This window comes from Lissotriton vulgaris, chromosome 3_1, assembly GCF_964263255.1.
Source record: "Lissotriton vulgaris chromosome 3_1, aLisVul1.2, whole genome shotgun sequence".
In the NCBI taxonomy this organism is placed as follows: Eukaryota; Metazoa; Chordata; class Amphibia; order Caudata; family Salamandridae; genus Lissotriton; species Lissotriton vulgaris.
Window position 1 is genome coordinate 377,210,172 of NC_141689.1, and position 17,047 is coordinate 377,227,218.

General features: G+C 47.1%; 1 protein-coding gene across 1 annotated transcript in view; it reads right to left on the reverse strand.

Moving 5' to 3' along the window:
• The window catches only part of PAIP1 (poly(A) binding protein interacting protein 1), a 637,739-nt gene that overhangs the window by 85,419 nt on the left and 535,273 nt on the right, over positions 1 to 17,047 (reverse strand). Inside the window, exon 10 of the mRNA XM_086960605.1 lies at positions 7,649 to 7,742. Within this exon, the coding sequence (XP_086816731.1) occupies positions 7,649 to 7,742 (94 nt within the window). The remainder of the gene's footprint in view (positions 1 to 7,648; positions 7,743 to 17,047) is intronic.

The window sequence follows — 17,047 nt, forward strand, 5'->3', positions numbered from 1 at the left end:
CCAACAATGGGCGCATGAATGCATATTTTCACGCATCTGGAACACAACCGCTCTCCAGGGAGAAATTGTAGATGACCATTACAGCAGAAGAAACAGCCTCCCATCCTTACAATAAAATGTCAATGGGAGCCAGGTCTAAAGGTGAACCCGACTTAATGGTATTTGCTGCTCTAAGGATGTCCACCACAGGCCTTTCTACTGTGGCATTGTTTTCTGATTTATTGCAGGGATTTGCTGTCCCTGACAGAGAATCAAATGAATTTGACCTTTCCTAAAAACTGCACACTGCTTACAATGTTCCTTTGAGAAATGAAGGCCAGCCCCTGCAATATTTAGTTTTATAAACACGTTGACAATGGCGCATATTTCTTTGAAAGGGCCTGAAGATTGACTGATCCTGTCAGCAAGGTCTTTAAGCCTGGCTCTACGGATAGTGTACTGATACTTTTTCAATGCTTTCTTATAGACTTCCTTGCATTCCTCATCATACTGGTATCTCCTGCTTCTTTCAAGTCTCTTACATTCTTTCTTGAGCTCCCTTATCTCAGGCGAGAACCATTTAACCCTGGTTCTTGCCGGGGGGTTCTGCTGACCTTGAAACGCGTTACTTACCTGTAACTGCAGTCATCCAGTATTGGTGTCTTTCATAGATTCACATGCCTGAATCATTCCCCGTCGTCGAGACGGGAGTCTCCGGTATATAGAAGAGTAATGTCCTATAGACATACATAGAGAGAAGTAGGCCTAAAGGTCCCACCTTAGTAGCCTATCTATGTCCTTTTGTAAAAAGGACCAAACTCTAGAAGAGAGCCAATCAGATAACACCTCCCTCTAGAACCTTCCTGACAGGAGCCTCAGTCTCTCAGATATTCCTACACACCAAGATAGGTAGGCGTAGCACTGATAGAGAGATAGGTGAGTCCTTCCAGGGGAGGCGGGAGGGTTGCATGTGAATCTATGAAAGACACCAATACTGGATAACTGCAGTTACAGGTAAGTAACACATTTCTTATCCAGTATTAGGAGTGTCCTTCATAGATTCACATGCCTGAATCAGAGTAGCAAGCAATCCATTGTGCACATTTCTGGTGGAATAACATATACAAGTCATCCAATAATACATATCATGCAATTATGGATAAACAATACCCATTAACCAGAAATATCATAATAGAATGTGCATACCAGCAAAGGATGGAGGGATAGAGGAAGGCTCACCTTACTGAAACAGATGGCCTAACACTGCTTGTCCCACAGCCGCATCCTTCATCAGCTCTGTATCCAGGCAGTAGTGCCTGGTGAAGATATGCGGCGACTTCCAAGTTGCAGCTCTGCAGATATCCAGAAATGGCACCCCAGCAAAAAGTGCTGCAGTAGTGGACACGGCTCTTGTAGAGTGAGCTCTGACTTTTGCTGGCAATGGCCATCCAGCTCTGTCATGACAAAAGACAATTGCCGAAGATATCCATCTTCAAATACTTTGTTTTGAGAGTGGCATACCCTTCCGTGGTCTACTGAAGGCTATGAATAGCTGAGTTGATTTCCTGAAATTGTTCGTTTTGTCAATATACAACTTCAGACACCTCCTAAGGTCCAATGAGTGCAAAGATCTTTCGGCTGCAGTGCTGGGATTTGGGAAAATAAGACCTGAGGATCACTGGTTTATTTAAGTGGAAGTCCGACGGGACTTTAGGAATGAACCGAGGATTAGTTCGGAGAACCACTCGGTCACCCTTAAACTGCATGAAAGGGTCTTGTATGGAAAGAGCCTGCAAATCACTGATCCTCCTTGCCGATGTAAGTGCAAGTAGAAGGGCTGTCTTCCATGAAAGATATTGGATATCTGCCCTATGGATGGGTTCAAAAGGGTGTTTCATCAATTGGTTAAGAACCACATTAAGATGCCATGTTGGAGGAATTATTCGTGGCCGAGGAAAGTATCTGTAAAGTCCTTTGAGGAACTGTTTTATCAGTCTATTGGACCAGAGGGAGGGTCCTTTCAATGTTCTTTTAAATCTTGAAATTGCAGCCAGATGTACTCTAATGGATGCATGGGACAAGCCCGACTGCGCCAGCTGTAACAGATAGGGTGATATTTGTTCCGGAGAGGTGCGGAAGGGACGTAGACCGTTGTCCGCACACCATACACAAAAATGTTTCCACTTTAGGGAATAGGTCTTGTTAGTACTGTCCACTCTTGCTTTGGCTAGGACACCTTTACACTCCTGCAGAATTCTCAGTTTACTGAACTCTCTGTACTCAGGAGCCAAGCCGATAACCTGAGAGATTTCAGATCCGGATGTTGAACTTGCTTGTTGCTCACCGTGAGCAGAGATGGATGTTGAAGCAGACGGATTGGTGGTTGCATTGAGAGGCGATGAAGGTCCGAGAACCAATGCTGTCTCGGCCAGAATGGGGCAATCAGAATCAGAGTGCAAGGCTCCGCGTTCATTTTCCTCAGGACTCTGGGGATCATTGGGAATGGCGGAAATGTGTACGCAAATACGTTGCGCCATGCGATGGAAAATGCATTTCAGAGGGACCTTGACTGGGGATGCCAACTTGCGTAGTTTTGGCATTTGGCGTTCTCCCTGGTCGCAAACAGGTCGATCTGCGGTGTCCCCCACACCGAAAAGATGTAAGCTACCATTTCCATGTCGAGTTACCATTCGTGGGACAGAGACCTCTGCCTGCTCAGAGCATCTGCTATGACATTGTCCTTGCCTGGGACGTACTCTGCTTTTAATGAGATGTTGTGGAGAACAAGCCAATTCCAGATCTTCTGCGATTCGCGAGATAGTGTGAGCGAACGCGTCCCTCCCTGTTTGTTCAAGTAGTGCATCGTCGTGGTGTTGTCGGTCCTGACTAGCACTGGGGAGTTCTTAATCCGAGGTATGAAAGCCTGCAGGGCTAGGAAAACCGCTCTCAGCTCCAGGAGGTTGATATGAAGCTGTTTTTCCTGGTTTGTCCACTTGCCACTGATCTGCAATTCCTGAAGGACTGCTCCCCAACCCTCCAGAGAAGCATCCGTTGTTATTAGATGTGGAGCTGCAGGGAGCAGAAACGGCAACCCTTGTGAAAGGTTCTTGGGCGACCACCACCACTGCAGTGCCTTGGTTATTTGCTGTGTGAACACAATGCGGTCCTCGAAGGATCCAGAGCATTGAGTCCATTGTCTTGACAAAGCCTCTTGCAGCGGACGCATCCTGAGGCGGCAGTGCGGTATGAGCAGGATGCACGAGGACATCATCCCTAAGAGTGACTTGAAAATACAGACTGGTAAAGTCTTCTTTGAGGCCACTGACGCAGCCAGAGAGGCGAGCTTGTGTTTCCTCTCTTGAGATGGGAATGCCTTCTCATGTACCGTATCCAACGTCGCCCCGAGAAAGGAAATGACCCGGGAGGGTTGCAGAGTGGATTTCTCGTGGTTGAGTGTCAAACCCAGATGCCTGAAGAGATTCAGATAGGCGTTGGAGGATGCAGTTGCGTCTGCTAGAGATGGTGCCTTTACCAGCCAGTCGTCCAAATATGGGAAGACTTGGTGTCCATGCTGCCTGAGGAAAGCTGCAACCAGGGAGAGGCATTTGGTGAAAATCCTGGGCGCAGACTTGAGGCCAAACGGTAGGACACAGAATTGGTAGTGTTGACCTGCCACTGCAAATCTGAGGAATTTCCTCTGCCGTTTGTGGATAGAGACGTGAAAGTATGCGTCTTGTAGATCTAACGACGTCATGAAATCCCCCTCCTCCAAGAGTCCCAAGATCTCCTGTATGGTTACCATGCGAAACGATTGACTCTTCAAGAATGAATTGAGTGCTCTGAGATCCAATATGGGCCTCCATTTCTTCTCCTTCTTTTGGATCAGGAAGAAGCGGGAGTAAAATCCCTTTCCTCTGTGAGCCGATGGTACTCGCTCTATTGCTCCTTTTTTTAAACATAGTGGAGATTTCCTGAAGGAGCAAACGCATGTTGCTGTGGTGCATTATACGAGGAGGAGTTGTCGTGGGAATTGTTTTGAATTCTATGGAGGGTCCAAATTGTATCAATTGCAGCACCCATCGGCCAATTGTAATTGCTTTCCAATTGTGGAGGTAGTTGGTTAGATTTCCTCCAATTTTGAAAGAATGAGATGGCGGAGGGACTGGCTGCTGGAAAAAGTCATTGGCGCCCACCAGTGGTTTTCTTTTGATTCTTCCCTCTATAGTTGGATTTTCCATAAGAGGTCTGTCGACCTTGCTGCTGCTGTCGCGACTGGTATTATGATCGGCCTTGATTATAGGAATAGGAGGACCTGTTCTGATAGTTTCCTCTGTAGGAGGACTGACCCCTGCCCCTGCTCCCTAGAAAGGACTGATTTCTGAAATGAAGTGTGCCCAGTGCCCTTGAAAGATCCGTATCCTTTTTTATCGATTGCAGGGCCTCATCAATTTTCTCCCCAAACAAGTGTTGTCCGTCGTAAGGCATGTCGAGGAATTTAGCTTGTACCTCCTGCCTAAAAGAGGTAGCCTTGAGCCACCCTTGCCTCTGCAATGCTGCTGCTCCAGCCAGCTGTCTAAAACCCGTCATTGCTATATCCATAGCACAGTCAATCAGTTCAGAAGCCGATGTTTGGCTCTCCTTGAGTAGGGATTGAACCTCTTCTTTCATGTCTTCTGGCAATACGGAGAGATACGGAGCAATGTCAGCCCACAACTGCTCGTTATATCTCCCTAACAGTGTATTTGAGTTTGCCACTTTCACTGTCATGGCTGAGGTGGCAGAGAACCGTTTCCCAATGCTGTCCAGCTTCCTACCTTCCTTGTCCGATGGAGCTGTCACCTGCGAGGGCGGGTTCCTAGCATTTTTCTGTGCCGCCTGAGTGACTACCAATTCCGGCTTGGGTTGACCAGTAAGGCAAGCTGGTGCAGTCGATGGGGCCTTGTACTTCTTATCCAGTCTCGGCACAACCACCGATACTGAGGCCGGTGTTTGCATTATTTGTAGACCCTGCTCCCATATGTGTTCAATAATGGGAATGGACCTGGTTGTTTTCTTAATCGGGTCCTTAAAATCATAAAGAAAACAGTCAGTTTCATGAGATTCCATAGTCATTTGGAACCTTTCAGCCGCTCTTTCAACTAGATTGTGGAACCCTCCTATGTCTGCAGGAGGTGAGTCTGAGGTTGCAGGTTCAGGTGAGGCTGGGGAAGAAGCTATATAGTCCACATCATCCCCATGATCAGATTGAACTTCCCCCTCTTCTTGTTCTACCTCCTCATCGTCCGATGACGGAAGAACTTGCACTGGTTCCCTTTCCTGATGGGACACCAATGGTTGTGATCTAGCACGTGGAGACGCCGTCACCCTAGTTGTTGATGGCACCGGTACCGCTGCCTGTAGGGTGGAAGATTCTGGGAACCTTTGTTTGTAGTCCTGGATCAAAAACCTAAGTCTGATACTATGGACGCTGGTAGACATACCATTGGTGTGATTTGTGTCTGGACCTGTGATTGAACAGAATGTTCTTGAGTATATTCCACGCCGTCGAGCTCCTCATCAGTGCTTTGGCACTTTACCGCCAGGTGAGAAGGACTCATAGCCTGCATGTCCTGTTCCTCATCTTCATCCTGTACAAGACGAGATGGTGGAAACCTTTGTACCCTACTAGGAGATGTTAAGTCCGGTGTAAGTGTCTTCTTGACATTCTTTGCTCTTTGAGAGGATTGCTGTAGACCGTCCTCATCCATCAAAATCGGAACCGACGACTGCAAGGTCGTCGACGGCATAGAAACCATACTCGCCGACGACGGAGGAATCATCTCCGACTACTTCCACTGTACCGTCGACGATGTCGTCATCGGTGCCTTCGTCGACTATGACTGTTTAGCTTTCGTCGACGGTGCCGTCGTCGACAATGTTTTCTTCGTCGTCATCGTCGTCGACGGGAGGGTCCTCGTCGACGGTAAAGGCGTCGACGTCCTTGGCTTCGTCGTCGACACTGACGTCGACGAAGATGTCGTCGACGAGATCTTAAGCGTCGACGACTGGTTTTTTATGAGGATAATCGACACAGTCTTACCCGCCGACGACGATGGAGTAGTCTTCGTCGACGATGAAAACGCTGACGGCGTTGTTGACACTGTCATCGTCGAAGTGGAGACATGGACAGGAGACACAGTCTTATGCGCTGACGATAGCGGCGACGATGTCGTCGTTGACGACGGCGCTGGCTTCCTGGAGGCAGGATCTTCCTTGTTATACACTGAAGATTTTTAGCAGTCTTTTTAGGAGGAGCGTCTGAAGGGCTAGGGGAAGTAACCCTTGGCCTCTTCAAGGATAATTTAGAGGAAACAGAAGCAATCTCACCGTCCTCTGAAGACTCCAAGTTGTCCCTGGTCTTAAGTTTGTTCAACCAGATCAAAAGTCGTCCCTCTCTGTCCTTAAGCGTTATTGTAGAGAATGTTCTACAAATCTTGCATTCCTTTGGCGAATGGTCCGGATATAGACAGTAAAGACAGGTCTTGTGCTGGTCCTCAATATGTAATCTCTTTTTATTACAAGAGGCACAAGCTCTGAAGAGACCCCTCTTCTGTGGGTCAGCCATAGTCCGATTTTGCTGAAAGTTGTTGAAAATAGTGAAGAAAGAAGCTTAAAACAAGCAAACCTGAGGAGAACTCAGGTGGAGACTCCCTAGCACAACGTGCGGTAGAAAATCTGAGAGACTGAGGCTCCTGTCAGGAAGGTTATAGAGGGAGGTGTTATCTGATTGGCTCTCTTATAGAGTTTGATCCTTTTTACAAAAGGACACAGATAGGCTACTAAGGTGGGACCTTTAGGCCTACTTCTCTCTACGTATGTCTATAGGACATTACTTTTCTATATACCGGAGACTCCCGTCTCGACGACGGGGAATGATTCAGGCATGTGAATCTATGAAAGACACCCCTAATACTGGATAACTTAGAGATTAGCATCTCTAGTGTTGAATTAACTCACACTTGGAAGTTTGAATAGGCGATGGCCAACAACTCCATCTAACCTGGGGGTTAGCAGTTTTCCAGCATTTGGTGTCCAATTTGGACCATTGTCTGGTGGGTTTCACTAATGCGCTAGTGAATTTAGGCCCTTCCATTTTAGATATACAGAACGGGATCATGGGATGATGTACATATTACCAACAAATGGCCACATCCCACACGTAGCAGTGGGTGTGTGTGTGTGTATGGCTTTCCAGAAAAAAACATACAATCGCAATTGTTCCAAAATCAAAGGAAGCTGAGAACGTCTAAGTGCAATAATGTACGATAACAAAGAACCCAGCGTACTTGGAGGTAATATGGTAAAAGGTTTTGTAGGAATTTTTCTGAAGCAACATTCATTTCTAAGGAAAACACACTTCAGATTTTCTTTTTTTAAAGATATTTTTAACACAGCAAAATGTACACTTTTCTAAACAATCTATTTAAACAAACATAAATGTAAGTCTTTTTGCAACACAGTTTCAACCATTACATAATTCACAAGTTCTTTACAGTGCAAGTAAACACAAAAGCTTATATGCAACATGCCCTATGAATTGGCTCCAAAACACCTCACACCCTCACAAAATAACATGCACAATAGGTTTTCCCACTAATAATAAAAAAATACACGCAAACCGTGAACTTACAGATCTCCACCAGCTGATAAATCTGTTCCATTTTCTTCAAATTCCGAAAATAAATCTTCTCTATCAAGCAGCTCCTGATACTTCTCTTGATAGTCTTGAAATATAAATCAAAAGAAAAAAATGAGACTTATTTCTGCCACATGCCAAACAAAGGCAACTTCAAATAGTTAAAAAAACATAAGTCATGCAGAAATGTATAGCGTGCTAGCACCCCTCCGGTCCTGGCGCTGAGTAGGTACGAGTCTTTCACACCTAGGGCCTACTGGGACTACTCGAAAAGCCAGGATTGCAGCTGTAAATGTTAATGTATTTCACCAATCTCAAAATCAACTATGCAATATAAAGAAACTAATAATCTGCTCCTACAATATAACAACAAGAGCCGCACCATCACCTCAGATTATTTTTTTTTGCCATTTTGCGGACTCCTATTTTTGCTCGCTTTAGAACTCTGTGCACTTTAAGCCTGCTAACCAGAGGTAAAGTACTTGTACGCCTCCTCTCAAGATGATGTATATATACTTTTTTATTAATAATATGGTTCACACAACATATATATCTACATATATATCTGATAGAGACATCTAGCCGCAGATTCCTCCTTATCTTTGAATTTCCCAGGCATCAGGCTGGACTTTGAATATTGGTTTTCAAGAAATAATCCTGAGCACTAGTAGGTGGGATTGGTCAGCTCTGCCTGACATCACTGTCTTCATCCACACCATCGAGACATTTGCGTCACCTATATAGGCACCAACTCAGCACACTGACGTAATTTTTTCTTCTTTTCGTGCCAGCCAGCACAGACCCATGAAGAGAGCTACCCTCTGTCACTTTTTGACAGGCTTTTTTCGTCATATGGTTAACCCCTTTTTTGTTGTGTAGGTTTTTCCTCATGTCAAAGAACTTCTGGTGTCAAGCCGTGCAGAGTCTATCACTGCGCCGTGTCAGTGACGATCCCGCAACTGGCCTGTCCCTTGTGCTTGGAGGGCAAGCTGGGCGACCGCTTAGAAAGCTTTGAGAGTGGGGTCCCTAAAGCTGCTTGCGGCCCAGCGCTCGGCACCGCGCCAATCTCCCCAGATGTCTCGGTCAAGAGGAAGGTTCGAGCACTTCTCTGGGAGTACCAAGACTTAGTCCTTCCATTTGAAGTTGTCTAGTCGGTCAGGTAAGAAACATAAGAAATGTGCTACGACCTATCCCCATCTGCGGGCCAATGTGACAGAGGAGTCTCTGTGCTCTAGGCCTAGTTCGTCAAAACATGCACCTGTGTCTGCTCCGCGCTTCCAGGGAGCTGGAGTGACCCCCACCCAGCTCAAGGAATTTTATGATGCCATGTGCCTCATATTTGGGAAGTCTGACCCTACCGGTACGCCTTTAGTGGCTCTATCAGGTTCCGCGCCGGCAGCTCTGACACCGATTCCCTCCCCATGTATCCATCGATGGATCTGGATCGATGCCGGTCGTACCATTGCGACCTTCCCCAGCACTGGTTCAGACGCTGAGACTCCTAAAGCCACCGGCGGTGCCAGACCCATTCTCATCCCCGACGAACTGGATCGGCGTCTACCGGTGCCGATAGAGCCCTTAGGTTCTAGGTCGATTCCTCAGCCCTATTCTAAAGGGCTGGGAATGGAGGAACATTAGGAGGGGTCGCTGGGCCATTTAAAAGACCAGCCTTATCAAGAAATGGACTGGTATGAGAAATTGGGTCAGGTCAGCAGACTGGATACCTCCAGATTCTAGTACCTCCAGATTCTTGCCTGCTCCTCCCCCAACAGTGGGTTCGGAAGAGTGTGCATCATATGCTACCGTTAGGGTCCATTTCGTGGCAGTCGGACAAACATTTAGACAGGTCCTGCAGCCTCGTGTCTCCTCCTTGGAACCATGGCTGCGTTTCAACGAGGTATTAACTGATGTCGTACTGTGAACCTGGTCCTAGCCCAGCACAGGGGCTCCTGTGAATAGGTCAAGTCAAGTCGATCTTTATTACGGCCAACATGGCCCAGTAAGTGCAAAAATGAATAACAGCAATTTTAAAATGACATGTTAAAAACACGGTAATAAAAGTAATGATAAAAATCGTGTACAAAAGTTAAACATTTCATATTAAATAAGTTCTATCTTTCATCGTTAATTATATGTCCTGTTTTTCGAGATCACAAACTATTTTATTCTCCCCATTATTCTTATCAGTAGTAGGCTATAGAATCTCATTAAGAAAAAATAAAGTGCATAATGCATTAACCAGCCTATCTTTAGACTCCTACAACAATCTTTTCTTCTTTTCCCATCCATAATTATGATGTACATGTTGGAGCAGCTTGGAATACAGTACATCATAACTTTTAAACACATGGGGGAATCTAATAGCATATACATTTGTGTAAGTTAACAGCCAGTTCATTCTGCGCTTTCCATTTTGCAGTCACGCAGCGTAAGGGCAGGACTCCTAATCTGAACTGTAGAAACAATTTCCTGGCTGCCGGGGGCTTAATGAGATCGATGGCCCTTTCAAAGGCTGGAGTGGTCTTAATTTCCAGGAAGGTTTGAGAAGAATTGCACAGATTAGGATTAGAGTGGAGCAAGGACATTCTATAATCCATGTAAATGGTCTTTAGGTGATTTTTTGTAACGCGGGGGCATGATACCTCCGGGTCAGACCAACAGTCCCCCATCCTCATACTGGTTAGCAGATGCTTGACATGAGCAAACCAAGGGAGCTTTACTGCGCCACTAATAGCTAAAACTTCCGACAGTTCCTCTCCTTATATTAGAAGCTCCGGGGTCGACCATAAGCGTCGCCAATATAAAAGTGGTCTGAGGCATAAAACCGCCTCCATCTCCATCAACCCAAAGTCTAAACAGAGGGGGACTAAGGGAGTACTGCGCGGCATCCTGAAAAGATTCGTAATGAAGTCATTCTCCGACTGGATTAGGGTTTTAGGCTTGCAGTGGCCCCAGAGTTCTGCTCCATAAAGGGCACCCCCACATGCCTGAACTTTATGAATTTCCAGTGCCGGGCTGACAACACTCCTACTTGTATTGTTAAATACCTTCATTATTCCCCCGGTAATTGGGCTAACTTTAGAGATGCTTTCCCTATGTGAGCCCCCAAGTCCATGGTGTCTGTAATTGGGATTCCTAGATACACAAAAGAGGTTACTCTTTCTAGGGGTTCCTTTTTTAGAATAGGGTTTGGCCGTGGACACTTTGGATTATTGAAAACCATGAATTTCATTTTCTGGAGGTTGATCTCAAGCCCTCTCTCCTCACAGAACATCTGGAATCTGTCCAACACCCTTTGGATCCCCATGGGAAAAGCGTATCGTCAGCAAACATCATTGCTGAAATTCTTCTCCCTGCTAATTTGGGGGCATCTAGGTCTTTCTCTTTTAATAGGGCATTTATCAAATCATCTATGTAAAGGCTAAACAAAGTTGGGGCGAGTACACAACTTTGGCGCACACCTCGTTTAATTGGAATAGGGGCCGAGAGACCGCCGTCTTTACCAAATCTTATTTGTGCAAAGTTGTTTTCATGCAATTGCTGAATGAGTTGGATAAGATACGCTGGGGACCCTAGGTCGTGTAGAACGGACCATAGTTTAGCCCTTGGGACCAGGTCAAAGGCTGACCAGAGATCAACGAATATCAGGTACAAACTGCCCCTCTCGAGACGAACCGTCTTCCAGTGGAGTAGTTGCAGTCTTAGGACCTGGTCCAAAGTTGATAGTTTCTCCCTAAACCCAGCCTGGAACGGGGAGAGAATACATATTGGGAGAGGACATATTGCCCTGCACTAGGTGACCAAACTTTTCTCACCAACCACTCCACCAAGAGCTTGGTGGTCCAAGCCTCTACATCCCAAGGAACATTCCCTTCCGCACCCAAGAGACTGGATAGCTGGGGTAAGAAAATGCTTTCTTCCACCAGTCTTACATTGCGGTTGGTGAACACTGCATGCTTATTGGGCCGTTATTCTGTTACTTCAACCAGTTGCGCAAGTGCTTCCACAGGTCCCAAAGGAGGTCCGGGCCATCCACTCCCAAGCAGCGTCAGGCGGAAGGGATGTGTTGTGGTCTCGACACAACCGGTTCGCTTGGCAGAGCGATTTCATTGACGTGTCCAACATAATGCCAGGTTGAGGACTTATGGCTTTTCAGGGGCTGTCCAGGCTTCTCTCATGACATGCCCTTTATTGGCAACCATCTCTTTGGAAACAAGGCAGACATGGCGCTTGAGCGCTTTAAGGACTCAAGGGCTAAGGCAAAGTCTTTGGGCCTTTCAATGGCCACACATACCGTCTGCCTTTTGCCCTTTTCGTGGCTACAGAAGGGTCTTTCAGCCACGTCAGCCAAACCCCAGCCACAAGACCACGCAAGTTCAGCAACCTCTGCGTGGCTCATTGTGGCCCCTTGCAGCCTCAGCCTCCAAACCTTCCTAGTCCAACCCTTCCAGATCATGTGCAGACAGTTGGTGGCTGGATCAGCCATCACCTCCACCAATGACAGAGCATCACCTCGGACAGGTGGGTCCCCCAAAGTCCAAAGGGGCTACTCCTTCCCCTTCTAAACTACCCATCCCTCCAACTTTCGAACTGCTGACTGAGGGTCACCTGACTTTGCTTCAGGAGGAAGTCATGATACTCTTGGCCAAGGGGTTCCGGCGGCAGAAGTAGGCTGTGGTTGTTATTCCCGCTACTTTTTGGTCCAGAAAAAGGAAAAGGGCATATGTCCTATCGTAGATCAGCGAGCCCTCAACTACTTCCTCAAAAGGGATAAGTCCAAAATGCTCACTCTAGCTCAGGTCTCGTCTGCCCTGGACCCAGGATAGTGGATGGTGGCACTGGACATCTATTTTTATATTCCTGTCCTAACTGCTCATCAGCACTACCTGCGGTTTACGGTATGCCATGAGCACTTTCTGTTTATCATGTTCCCCTTTGATCTTACCAGCGTCCCCCAGGTGTTCACTAATGTGATGGTGGTGGTCGCAGCTCATCTGCACAGATCAGGGGTGTCAATCTTCCCCTATCTCAACGACTGGCTGTTGAAGGCAAGCTCGCCTCAGGCTCTCATCTCCCACCTCCAGACTACGACAAACCTCCCGCATTCACTGGGGTTCACTACCAATGTGCCGAAGTCACACCCGACTCCCTTTCATCTGTTCTAGACACAGAGCAGTTTTGGTCCTATCCTCCCGAATGGCGAGTCCAGGATATCCAGGCTATGATACCAATGTTTCAACCTCTATCCTGGATTTTGGTGAGTAGGACTCTGAGGCTGTTGGGCCTGATGGCCTCCTGCATTCTGCTAGTAACACATGCCAGATGGCATATGCAGGCTCTGCAGTGGGACATTAAGTTCCAGTAGGCGCAGCATTAGGGGAATCTCTCCGACATGTTACAGATCTCGGAGAGAACTGCACAGGACCTGCAGTGGTGGCTAATCCATTGTGATTGGGTCAGAAGCAGACCACTCTCCCTTCCCCAACCAGACCACACAGTCACAGATGCGTCACTTCTGGGATGGGACGGCCATCTGGTAGAGGTGGACATCACAGGACTCTGGTCTCCAGCTGGGTTTCCTGACTCCACATTAACTTGCTGGAACTCGGAGCGATTTGTGCGGAACTGAAAGCTGTCCTCCCTTCCACCAAGGGGAAGTTGGTTTAAGTGTTCACGGACAACACCACCATCGTGTGGTACAACAACAAACAGAGCGAGGTGGGGTGGTCGCCTTGTGTCTCTGGACGTGCTTGGAACAGCACGGCATATCTTTGATGGTTCAACACCTGGCAGGCTCTCAGAACACCATGGCGGACAAACTCGGCCATCGATGCCTAGCAGATCACTAATGAAGTCTTCATCCGGAGGTGGTGCAACGTCTCATCAACAGTGGGGGGATCCTCGGTTTGCCTCTGACGAGAACGTGCAATTCCAGCAGTTTCGCGTGCTTTCGTTCCCAAGACGGTTTATGATCAGAGACCCCGTTTCGCCACGGGTGGAGATCAGGCCTTCTATACGCTTGTCTGACAATACCACTCTGGTCCAGAGTGCTCAAGACGATCAGGTGCGATCGGGCCGAAGTCATTCGTGCAGCTCTAGACTGAGCATGGAGAGTCTGGTATCCCAAACTTCTACAACTGAGCACCGATCCCCCGATCCGGAGTCCCCTTCAGGAGGATCTTCTGTCGCAGCAGCAGGAAAGGGTCCTCCACTTGACCCTGTCAACTCTTTGTCTTCTAGTGTGGAAATTGTACGACTACAGTTGATAGCATTCAACCTTCCTCCCAAAGTTGGAAATGTTCTTTTGGCTGTCCGGAGTCCCTCTAGCAAGATTGTGTACGCTTGCAGGTGGCACAAATTTGTAAAATATTGTACAGAAAGGTCTATTGAATCTCTTTTAGCTTCCATTTCTCACATTTTGCTTTCTATTTTGACACCTACCCAGCATGGCTCTGCACTGGGCACTCTCAAAGGGTATTTTTTGGCCTTACTGCCTTCCTGAAGCTACCAGACCGACCCTCTCAATTTAAATCTCCCACTGTAAATAGATTCTTCAAAGGACTTGTACATATTTTCCCACTTTCTCCTTTCATTATGCCTCTCTAGGACCTTAATTTGATTCTTACCTTTCTAGTGTGTTCTCCATTTGAGCCTCTGCAGCTGCCCTCCAGCTGCTTACTATCAAAACAGACTTTTTTAGTGGCAATTACATCTGCCAGGAGGGTGAGCGAATTGCAGGCTCGGTCATCCAAGCCTCCTTACCTGAACATCTGCCCATATAAGTTGGTGCTTCGCATTAAGGCCTCTTTCTTACAGAAAGTGGTAACCGCATCACATGTAGGATGTTCTGTCACCTTGCCGATTTTAAAGTCTGGACCCAAAAAGAGTATTGTCGTTCAACCTTGACTGCACTAAAGAGTTCTGGGTGGACACCCAACTCTTCATGGGGTACGCTGGATGAAAGAATGGTCATGCGGTGCAGCAGAGGACTATCTTGTGATGGGTCGTCATCTGCATCAAAATTGGCTAGCAAAAAGGCAACCTCCTGAAAGCTCGAGGTCTAATTCTACCAGAGCTAAGGATGTTATCAAGGCGTTGCAACATAGAATTCCAGTACTTGACATTTGTCAAGCAGTAACATGGGCATCCCTGCACATGTTTACCAAGCACTACTGCCTGGACAGTCAAGTCCGCAGGGATGGCCTTTTTGGCTGCTCTGTCCAGCAGGAATCCCTGGTCTAAACTTGTCCGCAGTCCCTCCGCGGGGATGGTATTGCTTGCGTATTTAATCAAAGGTAAGGAATCTGCAGCTAGATGTCTCTATCAGATGGACAATTACTTACCTTCGGTAATGTCTTATCTGGTAGATACATAAACTAGTGGCAGATTCTTTAATCCTCCCCGCACTGCGGATAGGTTTTTAGGGTCAGGGTTGTACCCTTCCAGGGCCCTAGTCGTTCAAACATAACACTGTCAGTGCACTTCAAGGCTCTGCGCTTCTGGCGTGAAAAGTCATGGAAAGTAACTGACGAGTGCCAACGTGGTACCTATATAGGTGACGTAGACGTCACAACAGCGTGGACGACGTCACAGGAGCCGACTGACGTCACCTACTTGAGTGCAAGGGTATTGCTGGAATAAAAAGATTCCGGATCCACCTGGAAAATTCAAAGGTAAGGAATCTGCTGCTAGATTAGGTCTCTACCAGATGAGGCATTACCGCAAGTAAGTAACTTGCCCTACAGTGCACATATCAAACCATAATTGCAGACCAGATTGTGTCTAGTCCGATGACTGCTCTTTTCGTGGTGGAAACGTGGCTCCATGCTCAATCCTCTCCAGCTATATTAGATGTCATTCCGAGGGCTATGCAAATACTAGGTGGATAGACCTAAGAGGAGGGGACTCAGGCTGTTGGTGATATACAAGCAACAGCTACGCTGCAATTTCTCAGAAGTCAAGATAAGTGGGACCGAAACAGCCTTTTTCTCCCCAATTATCTCAGGCAGTTGCTCTTTCAATGGCCTGTTGATTTAAAGGCCGACAGGGGTGGCGCCCTCGTTCACTTCGGCACTACTTGATACGAATCCGGCTTTGGCTTTTCAACATTCAAATTTTCTAATTTCAGGGGACCTTAACCTACATTTGACGATCTTACCTCAGGCAATAATGTAGACTTAAAGGAGGACTCAGCTCCCTCAGTTAGTACAGGAACCTACTCACACACAGGGGCACATTCTTGACCCCATTTTTGCAAACCCTGTGTTAGTGAAAGTTGGTTTCCCGATTCCTATTGCCTGGTCCGATCACGGTTATCCCTTTGCAGATTCTGGATACCCTTCCCCCACTAAAACCAACACAGGCCCAACTCATCAAAACTCGAAATTGGAATAAGATTAGTCAGGTTGCGCTTATATCTGCCCTGAGCTATAGTCCTCCATGCCTAGAAAACTGCCCACAGGCCGCCAACCTGCAAGCCTCGACATGGTTAGAGAAAGCATTAGATAGGATAGCGCTGCGTAAAGTAGAAAATCTCCACTAGACCTGGTCCCTCAAGTGATTTGGAATCTGGGGCTACCAGCACTGGCTTCCAGATTATGTTCTGTGTTTAATCTTTCGTATGAAGCTAGTCGACTTCCGGCAGAGTGGAAACACGCAATGGTGATGCCGCTCCTTAAAAAAAACTTCTCTTGGCACCTTGAAACCAGAGAACTTTGGCCCCATATCTCCACTCCCTTTCCTCGGAAAACTGGCTGAAAAGCACATCAAATCTCAATTGACAAGAATTCATAACAAAGAAGAATATCCTTTATGAGACCCAATAGGGTTTCAGGCCACAGTATAGTACGGAATTGGCCCTGCTCTTGGAATCAGCAACACTACGTAGGGTGGCAGACGAAGGGAAAACTGGGACTCTTATCATGCTGGATCTTAGTGCCACGTTCGATACAGTCTTGCACACAGTCTTGCTTGATCGACTGTGGACACAGGGCATAAAGGGCGGAGCTTTTGACTGGATTGCAGACTTCCTTTATAAGCGCTCGTTCCAGGTATCTCAGAAGCCATATACCTCTTACAATATCCAATTACATTGGGGAGTGAACCAGGGATCAGCCTACTTTTTTTAACCTATATCTTCGCCCACTGGCCTATGAGTGCCATGGAGTGAAAACGGTGTCAAATGCGGATGACACTCAGCTTGTTATCATACTAGCTAATAAGGATGCTAGGGTCGCAGCAAATTTTAAATCTCGTCACGCTGACCTAGCGACATGGATGCAGGCTGGTTGCATGAAGTTAAATCTGGATAAAACAGAGGTGCTGGTGGTTGGGAAACAGCCCTCTATCTGATCCTCGGCATGGTGGCTGGCGGATCTGGGCCCTACCCTGATC